The sequence below is a fragment of the Sarcophilus harrisii genome, chromosome 4 (assembly GCF_902635505.1).
Source record: "Sarcophilus harrisii chromosome 4, mSarHar1.11, whole genome shotgun sequence".
Taxonomy (NCBI): Eukaryota; Metazoa; Chordata; class Mammalia; order Dasyuromorphia; family Dasyuridae; genus Sarcophilus; species Sarcophilus harrisii.
This window is the reverse complement of record NC_045429.1, coordinates 108,577,803-108,591,551: the sequence shown is the minus strand read 5'-3', so window position 1 is coordinate 108,591,551 and position 13,749 is coordinate 108,577,803. Positions and strand designations below refer to the sequence as shown.

Sequence of the window (13,749 nt, the reverse complement as noted above, 5' to 3'; positions counted from 1 at the left end):
ATAGAATTGAGCAAATGGAAGCTAATGACTTTATGAGAAATCAGATACAATAAAGCAAAACCAAAAAAATGAAAAATAGAAAAAAAAAATTTTAAATTATTGGTCTATCTTAAAGTCATGATCAAAAAGGGAGTCTGGATATCTATCATCTTTCAAGAAATTATTAAGGAAAACTATCCTGATACTCTAGAACTAGAAGTAAAATAGAAATTGCAATAATGCACCGATCACCTTCTGAAAGAGATCCCAAAATGAAAACTCCCAGGAAGATTATAGCCAAATCCGAAACTCCCAGGTTAAGGAGAAAATACTGTAAGCATCCAGAAAGAAACAATTCAAGTACAATGGAGCCACAGTCAGAATAACACAAGATTTAGCAGCTTCTACATTAAAGGAATTAGAATACAATATTCCATAGAGCAATGGAGCTACGATTATAACTAAGAATCACCTACCCAGCAAATTGAATATAAGCCTTCATAGGAAAAGGTGGTCATTCAATGAAATAAAGAATTTCCAAACATTTGTGATGAAAAGACCAGAGATAAATGGAAAATTTGATTTTCAAATATAGGACTCTAGAGAGAATAAGGATATAATTAGGAAAGTGATATCACAAAGGATTTAATAAGGTTTATCTGTTTACATTCCTACATGGAAGGATGATATTTATAACTCATTAAAACTTATTATTATAGCAGTTAGAGGGCACAGGTGTGAGTTGACTATGAAGGGATAATATCTTTTCAAAAAATGATGAAATTAAGGGGTGAGCGGGGAATGTACTGGGAGAAAGGGAGAAGTACAATGGTGCAAATTATCTGCCATAAAAAAAAAAAAAAGAGGCAAAAACAAATTCTAGAATGCATTATAAAGGAAAAAAAAAAAAAAAAAAAAAAAAAAAAAAAAAAACTTTTGCTGTGGAGCGGAAGAGAGGGAAGAGAGGGAAGAGAAGGTGAGAGAGTGAACCTTAATCTTGAGAGAATTGTCTCAAAGAGGAAATTACATACATACTCAATAGGGGTATAGAAATCTATCTTACTCTACAGGAAAATAGTAGGGGAATGGAATATGGGAAGCGGGGAGGATGATAATAAGAGAGAAGGCATATTTGGGGAGTGAGTGCTAAGTAGCAAAACATTTGAGGAGGGATGGGGTAAAATGAAAGAGAATAAATGGAGGGAAATACAGTTAGCAATAGTAATTGTAAAAAGAATTTCAAAGCAAGTTTCTCTGATAAGGCCTCATTTCTCAAACATAGAGGGAACTGAGTTAAATTTATTAAAAAAAAAAAAAAAAAAAAGAGCTATCCCCCAACTGATAAATGATCAAAAGATATGATCTGTACCCAAAGGGTTATAAATTCATGCATATCCTTTGACCTAACAACTGCACTACTGGGCATGAATACCAAAAAGATTTGGGGGGAGAGAGAAAGGAAAATGACTTATGTACAAAAAAATATTCATAGCAATTCTCTTTTCAGGACAAAATAATTGAAAATTAAGGGGATGCAATCAGTTAGGGAATGCTCAATAAACTGTGGTCTGTGTTTATGATGAAATATTATTGTAGATGAGAAGGATTCTCTCGGGAAAACAAACAAACCTAGAAGTCCTCCATGAACTCAAATGAAGCAAAATGTACTATATACAAAATAATAGTGATGTTCTGGGATGACCAGCTATGAATAGCTTTGCTATTTTCAATAGTACAATCATCCACTACTACTCTGAAAGACTTGTGATGAAAAATCCTGTCCATACCCAGAGAAGGAACTGATAGTGTCTGAATACAGACTGAAGCATTCTCTCTTTCTCTTTTTTTTTTAACTTAATTTTTCTTGAAGGTTTTATTTTTCATTAGGGTGGGAGATCCATGATTTTTTCCCTCACAACTTGACTTTTATGGAAATATTTTTGCATAACTTCACAAGTAGTTTCTTAATTGTGGGTAGAAATAAAGGAGAGAACCTAAAACTCAAAAATTTTTTAAAGTAAATGTAAATTTTTTTTTGTTTTGAATGTAATGGGGAAAATATTAAATAAATAAGGTAAAATAAAGTTATAATTTAAAAACAAAATGGTTATCTCTTATACTGGTAGCTCCTAGAATACTTCCAGGATAGCTGTTTGTTTTCTTTGGGCCTCACAAATTAACTTGGCATCATCCCCAAAAGATACGCCATCTGTCCTAGCCTGTCCTTGTGAAATTAAGGGAGTTTTTAATCTCTTCCAAGGAGACAGCTAGACTGGTAGTTTTGATCCTCTAGCAAAAATTACAAAATGCATATGGGTCTCATAAAACAATTAGCATTCTTTCATTGTCAGAGAGGGGCATGATTAGCCTCACCTGAATGTCAGCCCACCTTTCTTGGTATAATCAATCATAATATCTCCCAAAACCTCTTCTTTGTTGTGTCAATAAAAGTGTCCCCACCTTCTCATTTAGGTCACTGGCTTTACTGAGATTGCCAGTCTAATCTGCTTTGTTAACAGTTTATGAATCAGTGTTGATTAACTGATTTTGCTCAGAGCCCTGTACCTCAATTTACCTTGCCACAAAGGTGTAGTAAGATGGGTAGTACAAATATTATTAATTTACATTTTATAGATGATGAATCAGAGGTTCCTAAAGGATAACTATCTTGCTCATGATCACACCACTAAGAATCAAAGTTAGGATTCAAATCAAGGAAGAATTCCTGAATCTAAGATTCAATTATTTCATACTACCATACTAATATAAAAGGAGAAAATTTTCACTGGAAAGAATATCACTTTATATAGTTTTAAATGAAAAAATGACAAGAGGTGAATGGAAATAACAAAAGACAGTAAAAGGATGAAACCTCTCAACTCCTATTTTACTTTTGAAATCTCTTGAAACTGAAGTCCAACACTGATTAACAGGAAGTGAAAATTTAAGAGATATAAAGGATATGGACCAGCAATACCTTGCTTCCCTCAGTGAATTTGAAGTCACCAGGCCTGGATAAACTATATACTAGAGTACTAAAAGAACTGGAAGAAGTGTTTTTTAAGCTGCTATTCATGACGTGGAAGAGTAGAGAATAGGAGAAATACTCCAGACTGAAAGGAGAAAAATTTTGTCCCAATTTTTTCAAAAAACAAATTGAATCTACAAAGCATAGTGATTTTTTTTTTTTATTCTTGATAGAATTCTAGAATATGTTGTAAAGGAAATGACATACAGTATTTAAAAAGAAAATAATGATCACGGAAAGACAGCAGAGTTTCATCAAAAACAAATCATGTCAGAATATTCTCAATATCTTTTCAGGAAAAGATAACTAAACTGTAGACCAGGGGAAGACATAAACAAGTTATACTTATATAGTAAAAAACATTTGACAAAATTTATCACACTGTTCTTATGAATGAGAGAGCTATGAAATCAATAACAATACAAGTAGGTGGATTTGGAATTGGCTGAATTATGGGACTAAAAGAATAGCTATTGATGAGACAATGCCAGTTTGGAGAATAGTTTCCATTGGAGTGGCCCAGAAATCCTTTTACTGTATATCAGGCACTGTGCTAAGCATCAGGGATAAAAAATAAAAAATAGTCCCTACTTCAAGTAAGTCACATTCTCACATGGAGATAATATGCAAGCAACTATGTAACAACAACATATATACAAGATAAAATGGAGACAATCTCAAAAGGAAGGCACTAACACTGAGGGGGTCCAGAAAGAGACTCTTGCAGAAAGATTGGTGTTGAGACTTACAGGAAGCCAGGAGGCAGAGATGAAAAGAGGACACTGTGGAATGCTCTCCTTCATCAAGGGGGATAGAAAGCAAAAAGCCACGTAAGAAGATGAAATATAGGGAAATAGCAAGCAGGCTAGTGTCCCTGGATGGTAGAATTCATGAAAAATTGTAAAGTGAAAGAGAATTGGGGAGGTAGCAAGGAATCAGGTTGTAATAGGCTTTAAAAGCCAGAGTTTGATTCTGGAGGAAATTGAAAGTAAAGTTTTTTGAGTAGAAGGACATGATCAGACTCACACTGGGAAGAACACTTAAGCAAGTGGGATAAGGACAGACTAGTGTGCAAAGAGACTTGAAACAAACAGGTTATTGAAACAATCCAGGAGTGAAGTAGGAGGATCTGAACCAAGCAGTAATCATGCCAGAGGAGAGAAGGGAATCTATGGGAGCTGATGAGAACATCAAGTAAAATAATGTAGAACAGGACAGTCTTCAGAGACACCGTGGCTAGCTGGTACAACTTGGATGAAGAGCAAAGGAAACTGAGGAGTAGTTGAAGACTGAGCAAAAAAAAACACCCATTACATCTGGCAATTAATAGATCATTGGCAACTCTGGAAAAAACAGTTTCATTGAATAAAATCAGAAGCCAGTTTGCAGAGACTTTAAAAGAGAGAGGAGAGAAGTAATGGTATGAGTGTAGAGAGCTTTGTCAAAAAGTTTATCAACAAAGGGGAGCAAAGACATAAGACAGCAGCTAATGGGTACAGACAAATCAAGTGACAACCAAGAACATGGCCATGTTTACAGGCGGCACATAAGCAGGCAGCAGTCAGGGAAAGAATGAAAATCAGTGAAAAAGTAGGAATGATAGCAGGGCAACATGCTGAAGAAGATAGGCTAAAATCAGATCAAAGGTGCACAGAAAACGTTTTTTCTTGGCAAAAAGCAGAACCACCCCTTCATGAGAAAGAAAAAGATCAGAGAAGACAGTGGGGGGAAATAAATGAGGGAAATAGATGAGCAGGCAAAAAGAAAAGGGAGCTCTAGTAAGCTTCAATTTTTTCAGTAAATTATAAGGCAAAGTTCTCAAATGAAAGGGTAGAATGGGGAGGTGCTATAAGATTTGAGGAGCAATAAAAACATTTGGAAAAGCAAATATGGTAAGTGGGATAGTGAATCAATTAGGGAAGGTCCAATTGAAATTATGTAACACAAATTTTTAGCAGAGCCAAGCATCATAGTTGATGATTTTTTCCAGCAGCACTTGAACAAAGGCAGCTTGATGATAAAAGTGATTTAAGAGGGACCTTGGCAAGACATGGTCAGCAAAAGAATAAGAAGGTAAGGAAGAAAATACAGAAGATAGTGTAGAGTTGAACAGGCTCATCAAGGAGCTAAGATAAGAAAAAGAAGAAGCAGCCATTGAAAGAGCAATAGCCTGGAAAAGAACTAAAGGGTAGAGGGAATGGATGATGAAGAACATGCTTAGGAGTTACAAAGCAAAGGAAAGAGTAAAAAAAGGAAAGATTGTGAAAAAATGAGGGAACTTCAGAATTTATGAACATAAAAGTAGAGGGAAGGAAAAGATCATGGGAAATGATTAAACTGAGGAACTGAAAAGTAATGGTGGCAAAGGGAGAATCTAGAAGTGCCAATGTAAATTCTGCAGATAATCTGTTAATATACATACATCCTAAGGAAGTCAATGACAAGAACAAAGAACTGAAATATTGCCAAATATTTATAACAGAACACTTTGTGACAACAAAGAATTTAAAATGAAGTAGATGCTGATTGATTTAGAGAACATGAAAAAACTATGTATTTGACTTTCACAGTAAGAAATTACTTATATGAATAATTCAGAAAAACATAGGAAGATTTATATAAACTGATTCAATAAAGCAGAACCAAAAACTAATAATGAAACTTACCTTAACCTTTATGGCATATTACATGACATATTACATATTTCATGTAAAATATAGGACAGAATATTCTATGTAAGATTAAGTATATTCATCATATTTCTAGCACTGTTTTCCTTTTCAAAAGGAAAGATTTGGATAAAAGCTTATGATTGTGACATAGAGAATAGGCACCAATAAAATGTGGTTTGTTTTTAATCTGCAGATGATACAAAACTTTGAGGAGATGACTAACATGGCAGATGACAGAACTTAGATCCAGACAGAACTTAGATCCAGGAAGATTCCACAGGCTAGAATGATGCGTCAAATAAATTATGAGAAAATTTAACATAATAAATATAAAGTCCTATACAGAATTTCAAAAATCAAATTCACAACTACAAGACAAAGGAAGCATTGTTAATGTACAACTGGTACGAAGACCAAGTAGGAGATTTTGTGGATTACAAACATAGGTGATTAACACATATGATTTAGAGCCCCAGGGCCAGTATTCAAATGCCAACTATGCTGCTTTTTTACCTTTGTGGATAAGTCAAAACCTCTCTGGGCTTCAATTCCTCACTTCTAATATGACAGGGTTGAACTAGATATCCTCTTACAACTCTATATGAATGATCTATGAGCAAATTGTATAATAACATTTCAGTGTGCAATAAAAATGGCACATTTTTCAGAACAAGGAACAAAATAGTTCAGCTGTACGTTGCTCCGATCAGGTCATTTCTAATATCATGTTTAGGAAAGGCAAGCTAGAATACAGAAAAGCAGGATAATGAGAATCCTGGAGACAAGAAGCCACAGGAGGAATACTTCAAAAACTTAGGGTATTTAGCCTTGAAAAGAGTAGATTCAGGGTTGCTATGAAAACTGTCTTAAAGAATTTGAATGGGTTTCAAGTGGAAGAAAGATAGATATGTTCTATTTGATTGCAAAAGGCATAATGGAACACAATGGGTTAAAGGTAAAAGAGGCAAACTTAGTTTGATAGAAATATTTCTTAGCAGTTAGGTATATTCAAATATGGAATTGGTTATTCAGGATGGAATAGGTCCTCAAGTAATAGCTAGGTAACCCCAGTTAAAAGATTCTGTAGAAGGGATTCTTCAAGTATGGATTGTATGAAGTGATCTTCGAGGGCTCTTATATGTCTTAAATTCTGTGATTCTTTGAACCTAAATATGAGACAACTATGAATAAATGTAAATTCTCAAAAGAGAAATAATATACATTTTTAAGCATAACATATAGCTAGACAAGACAAATGCTTGAATGGCAGGCAAAAAACCCAGACCCCAAATATCTACTCAGAAAAAACCTGAAATTCTCACCATACCAAATGATGATGAAGAAACTCAATAATAAACCATAAAATGTTTTCTTCTACCCCAAAATATATTTTTTTAAAACAGCCAGAAGCTATAGACAACAGAAAAAGAAGCAATCATTGAAACTATCATATAGGAATAATCCAAAAAGATTACAACCTACTAGTAGAAGAAATGGGCAAGAGACACAGAAAGCTTGCCAAGGCTATTTGTCCTGAGGCAGCAAAAATGAATGGCTCCCAATTTGGAACTATGCCCAAAGGGCTATCAAACTGTGCATACCCTTTGATCTAGTAATGTCTCTACTGGGCTTGTATCCCGAAGAGATCATGAAAGAGGGAAAAGGACCCACATGTGCAAAAATGTTTGTAGCAGCCCTTTTTGTAGTGGCAAGAAACTAGAAACTGAGGGGATGCCCCATCAATTGGGGAATTGCTGAATGAGTTATAGTATATGAACAGAATATTATTGTTCTTAAAAAATAATGAGCAGCCTGATTTCAGAAAAGCCTGGAAAGACTTACATGAACTGATGCTAAGTGAAGTGTACACAGCAAGAACATCATACACAGCAAGATTATGTGATGATCAACTGTGACGAATTTGACTTTTTTCAATGAGGTGATTCAAGGCAATTTCCAAGAGACTTGTGATAGAAAGAGCCACCTGCATACAGAAAAAGCTTATGGAGCTTGAATGTGGCTCACAGAATAGTATTTTCACCTTTGTTGTTGTTTGTTTACTTGATTTTTAAAAATTTCTCTTTTTTCCCCCTTTTGAGCTGATTTTTTTCCTGCAGCATGACAGATGTGGAAATATGTTTAGAAGAATTGCACATGTTTAACCTATACTGGATTACTTGCTGTCTAGGAGAAGGGGGGCTGGGGGAAAGGAGGGAGAAAATTTTGGAACATAAGGTTTTGCTTTGGGTGAATGTTGAATTGGGTGAATTTTGGAACATAAATGTGATATATGATTTTAATAGAATTTTATTACATTGTAAAAAATGACAAATAAGATTATTTCAAAAAATCTTAGGTAACACAAAGTTATGCCGAATGTGATAAGGCAAAATCAGCAGACAATTTATAAAACTATATTTGAGAAATAATTTTGAGTAATTTAAAAATATATAATTTTGAAATATGTAAGAATTCTGATCATTGCAATGACCAACAATGTCTCTAGAGGATCTAGGATGAAGCAGGTCACTCAGTTCATAACAGAGAAGTAATGGGGCTCGAGCAGAATGAGACATACATTTTTGTATACATTTGCTTAATTAAATTATACTCATGTATTACAATGTTTTTTCTACCTTGGGATGGGAAGGGGACAGACCAAGAGAGGTGTGTGTGTGTGTGTGTGTGTGTGTGTGAAGGGATGAGAACTACTGGAAGGCGGGGATAAACAGTGATAGGAAAGCCAAAAAAGGGAAGCGCAATTGAAATGTTTCCAAAAATTCACAGAAGAGATTTTCAAAATAGAGATTCATAGCTTCATATAAAATCTTTTTGGGTTCTGCTGTTTATATGAAAGTGGCTTTTTTGTGTTTAAGTTCAGAATAAAATATTGAAACAAGAGGACTTGATGTAAAATAATGCTAATAAAATATTATCTTAAAATATAAATCCTATAAGTTGTAAAATGGTTAGAGCAATGGACTTGGAGTCAGAAAGATCTGAGTTCAAATATGGTCTCAGAAACTTAATTGTGTGACCTGGACAAGTCACATAAGATGTTTCCTCATCTCTAACATGGGGATTAATAATAGTACCTAACTCTCAAGAGTTATTGTGAGAATAAAATGAGAAGATATTTGTAAAGTGTTTTGCAAATCTTAGACTTGCTATACAAATGCTAGCTATTGTTATCATATTAATCTTTTCACCAACATGATATCATTACATTATGATACCATCTTTGAATATAAATGAATAGATACGAGGTACTTCAGAGATTTACAATTCAAACATGGACATTACCAAGGTCACAAAAGTACTACAAGAAACTGATTTTGTAAGCCTTAAAACACTATTTAAAGGTGAGTTGTTATTATCAAGATCAGTAAACTATTAAGTGCCTTGTGTATACAAAGGCCTATGTAAGGCATCAAGAAAGACAATGTTTAGCTAGTTTTCCCTAATAGAATTTATATTCTCGTGAGAAGATAATGCACAAAAGTAGATACAGATAACATAAGATATTTCATAACACAATAATAGACAGGGTGATGAGAAATAAAGTATTAGGTGAGATCCAAAGAGAAAGATCATTAACAATTAGTAGGATCAAAAAAGGTTTCATGGAAGAAATAAAGATATGATTTAATATGCAGTTCTCTTTTCTCTTTAAAATAGTATTTGCTGACATTTGTCAACTTCATGATAATAAAAAGGAAATTTTAAAAGATATAAGAATTCAAAAGGTGAAGCAATATCAGAAGATATTCTAGGCAGGTGAAACAGGGTGAGCAATGAATCCAGGGATGAAAGAGTATAGGGAATCCTGGGAGAAACAAAGCATAGTCCAGTTTCCAAACTTGGGCACATAAGAATTAATTTTTTTTTAATTTACATGAATGGAAAAGAAGAATGATAAAGATAATCCAAAATAATATTAATCTCAAAGTCATTTCTATTTGGGTACCAAATACATTATATGTTTTTCTAATTGTTTTTATAAATAAATTAATAAAAATCAACCTGTATTTCTTGAAATCAGTAAACTCTGCGCACACATACTTCAAAAGTGGATACATCTAAACTGGAAGAGAGGATACATCTAAAGTAAGGAAGGGAGAAAAGAAGAAAGGGAGGGAGGGAGGGAAAGGAGAGAAGAGAGGAGGGAGAGAGGGAGGGAGGGGAAGGAAGAAAGGAAGGAAGGAAGGAAGAAAGGAAGGAAGGAAGAAAGGAAGGAAGGAAGGGAGGAAGAGAGGGAGGGAAAGGAAGTGAGGGAGGGCAAGGAAGGAAGGAAGGAAGGAAGGAAGGAAGGAAGGGGGAAGGGAGGGAGGGAAAGGAAGGAAGAAAGAAGGAAAAGAAGGAAAGGAAGGAAGGAAGGAAGGGAGGGAGGGGAAGGAAGGGAGGGAGGGAGAGAGGGAGGGAGGGAGGGAGGAAGGAAGGAAGGAAGGAAGGAAGGAAGGAAGGAAGGAAGGAAGGAGAGGGGGAGGGAAGGAGGGGGGAGGGAAGGAGGGGGGAGGGAAGGAGGGGGGAGGGAAAGAAGGAAGGAAGGAAGGAAGGAAGGAGGGGGGGAAGGAAGGAAGGAAGGCAGGCACAAAATGGGGAAAGAACAGTATTCTAGATAAAAAGAAGCAGAGAGAAAAACACAATTTAAAGTTTTCCATTCTAATGGAGAAAGATAACATGGATTTTTAGGGCTAGAGAAAATCAGGACCAAAAGGTAATTAAGGCAGGCCAGCCTAGGCCCTTCCATAAAATGGAAGCTTTAAAAGTTATTCAATAATAGGAGAAAAGCTGGGATGGGGGTGGGATGGAGGCAGAATAGGTTACGAGTGTGTCCAAAAGAAACCAGGAGTAGATATTTGCCACAGATAGCAAAAAACTTCAAACTACATGGAAGCCCATCAATTGAGGACTGAACAAACTGTAATACTATATTATTGTATCATGTGCAATAATGTATATAGGGAATTCAGAGAAACTTAGAAAGATTTGTATGAAGTGAAGCATGGCAAAGAAATTAGAGCCCATAGAACAATATACACAATAATTTCAGTGATGTAAATTAAAATAGCAATAAAATGGTAACCAAACTCAGATTAATTCTAATAACCAATCTTTGTTCAAAGGAAAAAAATGATAGAACACATTTCCCTGGTGGCATGTAGGTCCACAAAGTTGCATGTACAATCAGATAGAGTAACAGCATCAGTCAGATTTTTGCCTATTTTAGTTAGTTACAAGAAAGGGTTTAAGAGGGTATGGGAATATATTATAAATGAACGAATATAAAAAACAAAATGTATTAGTAAAACATATATATCCATATACACACATATATACACAGATACATAAATATATGTGTATGTGTGTATGTGTGTGGGTGTGGGTGTGGGTGTGTTTGTATGTATTTTCCACAGATAATCCACAAAGTGAATAATCCACAAATAGGTAATGGAAGATTGACTATAATTACATTCATCTTGGTGACCTTGTTCTAAATTATTATGGATTACCATTATGCAAGTTATTTTGTTCCACACCAGAGGTGGCTGTATTTTGCTATCAGATGACATGACCTCTAATTCAATAATGACTGTAATGCACTGGTATTCTCAGATAAAAGCTGTCTATAATGTCTGAACAAAGGTGAATTAGTTATCCAATTCACACACGCAATTAACTCTCTTAATACCTAAGAGACCATGGAGCCCCTTCTGAATTTACTATTAATACTGCATATGGAGGTCTTTCCTCCATCTGTAGTTATCCTGTGTTACACTTCATAATAAACAATATTAATAGTTTATTACCCCTATCAAAAATCTTACATTGGTTATCACAAGAAATCTCATTGCAGCATTAATCCATCATTGAAAAAAAAAATGTATCTCATTTAAAATGTTATACCTATTAGAAAAGCCAAAAAACTTTTTATTCCCAATAAGGTAAATAAGGAAAAAAATCGCCACACAAGATTAGAAACTATTAGGGTATCCTTTGGCTATTTTAAGAAAACATCTCAAGAATAAATATTTACTAGCTGAATTTAAATTTTTTTCCATATTCATTTACCCCCCCCCCAAAAAAAAAAAACAGAATAATTACTTATACTATAGTGTTAAAGGGCAAAAAAAAAAAAAAAATCAAAACATAATTTTTTTTTTTACTTGCCACCTGTTCCCTCTACTAAAAGCTGAAATTTCGTAAATAGTTAGAAGGCAAAACAATGTGCTTCTGCTTTGAACCCATATGTGACGCCACTGGCTGTATTAATAAAAATCCAGATTAAAATAACTCGGTAATGTCAAGTGTTAGGCAAATATCCTTGCCTTTTAAAATAGGAGGTAATTAATTATTTCTTTGGGGGACGCTTTTCATTTTAGCCACCTAACATTAATAAGTCTTCTTGGCAGAGATGAGAGAACATAATAAAATGTCAAAAATAAAAACTGGTTCTCTTAATATTTACTTAATGGTTTTCTTTGGCTCTATTTGTTTCTGTGAAAAGTTAAGGAGTAAAGTACTTTTTTTAAAAAAGACCATTACTATAGTATGAACAAGATGCTCTGTTCTTCTGGGTTTTTCATCCCTTTTTAATAACTTCCCTCACAGAAAGGCAAGATCTCTTCTATTTCTGTGCCACAAGAAAAACTACAACACAACTGGTAGGTAAGATCAATGTGAGGGGGACATTCATATTAGCGTGAATAGAAAGCTAAAAAGTTGATATTCTTTACTGTGCAAACAATTTAAACCAGAGACCAACCTTCTGCATGCTGCAGAACCAGAAATACAGACTCCTCAGAGATGATGTACTTGTGCAGACACACCATGTTGGGCACACAGCGGGGGATGATGGTCTTTCTGCTCCTGCTGTAGTCACTGCTTTTCCTTAGACCCTGACAGAGAACAAAAAGGTCAGTTGTACCCTCAGCTGCCTTTCGAGCCTGCTGTGCTCTGTGTTTATCAACCAAACTAATCTATCCGAGTTACTCTAGGCTTCAGAGAAACCACTCATCTGCTGCTCTATGCCCCTCGGTCCCTGGAGGCTCTGCTGATGGCATCTGGCATGAATCCAGAGAACAGAAGATGGCACAAAGCTGCCATTAAAATCAATTACGTGGGTCAGTGTTTTTATTAGAGTCTCTCTCAAACTAAGTCATCAGGATGACACTCTGAGTTATTTCCCCATGACCTCTTCTTAAATTTTATTTTATGTATACTTATATATGTATATTTAAAACAAAAGGCATTGTTACACCAATCCAAATTCTAGAGACAAAAGAAGCACTCCCAGACCAAGCTGGTGAATTTCAAATTCTATTATTTCCAGAATCAATGAGGATCCTTCAAGGGAACAATTAAGTGTTTTCTAAAGAAGAAGGTGTGTCGATTTTCAGGAGGTCACATCCTGAATAAAAACTGCTTGAGAAACCTTCAGCAATAAGCAAATCATGTTTCTCCCCCCCCCTCCAAAAATAAATGTTTCAGTATTTGTCAGTATGACCTGCTATACTGATAAGCCAAATGGAAAGTAGCTGGAAAAGGAAATAAAAAGTTAATCTATTCAATTTCTAGATGCAATGGAAATGTTTAAATGAAATATATTTTTAGAGATGTATTGTCACAATTCATTTCAAATACCACTTCTAAATTACAAATGGAAGGTTTTCTTAACCTGCCTTTGGTTATAAATTCAGGTAAAAATATAATAAAAATTGAATTTACAGTGTTGGCATCAAAAAAAAAAAAAAAAAAAAGGAACTGAGGGTCAGAGCTATAGATAACAAGCTCCCAAATAACTACAGGAAAGATTTTGAAAATATATAAATTTTATTTTAGCTTTCATTGGCAATAAAATGTGCTCATACTCATACACATATAAATATATTTATACACACATATATACAAAGAAAATGAAAAAGGAGTATACAAAATTTTTTTAAGTGATTCTAAATTCCTGCTAGTCTGTAAACTTCAATTTTCTACCAACTGTTAACCCCACCTTCAAAGGTTATGATTGTAACATTTTTAACCACATTATCTTTGTTCTTCTTTTAGCTCCTTTTC

At 34.6% G+C, this 13,749-nt stretch overlaps 1 protein-coding gene across 5 annotated transcripts in view; it reads right to left on the bottom strand.

Moving 5' to 3' along the window:
- The window catches only part of RPS6KC1 (ribosomal protein S6 kinase C1), a 208,398-nt gene that overhangs the window by 59,957 nt on the left and 134,692 nt on the right, over positions 1-13,749 (bottom strand). For all 5 annotated transcript variants that reach the window (XM_031937352.1, XM_031937354.1, XM_031937353.1 and 2 more), the window contains one exon: positions 12,446-12,578. In XM_031937352.1, coding sequence (XP_031793212.1) covers positions 12,446-12,578 — 133 coding nt within the window. The remainder of the gene's footprint in view (positions 1-12,445; positions 12,579-13,749) is intronic.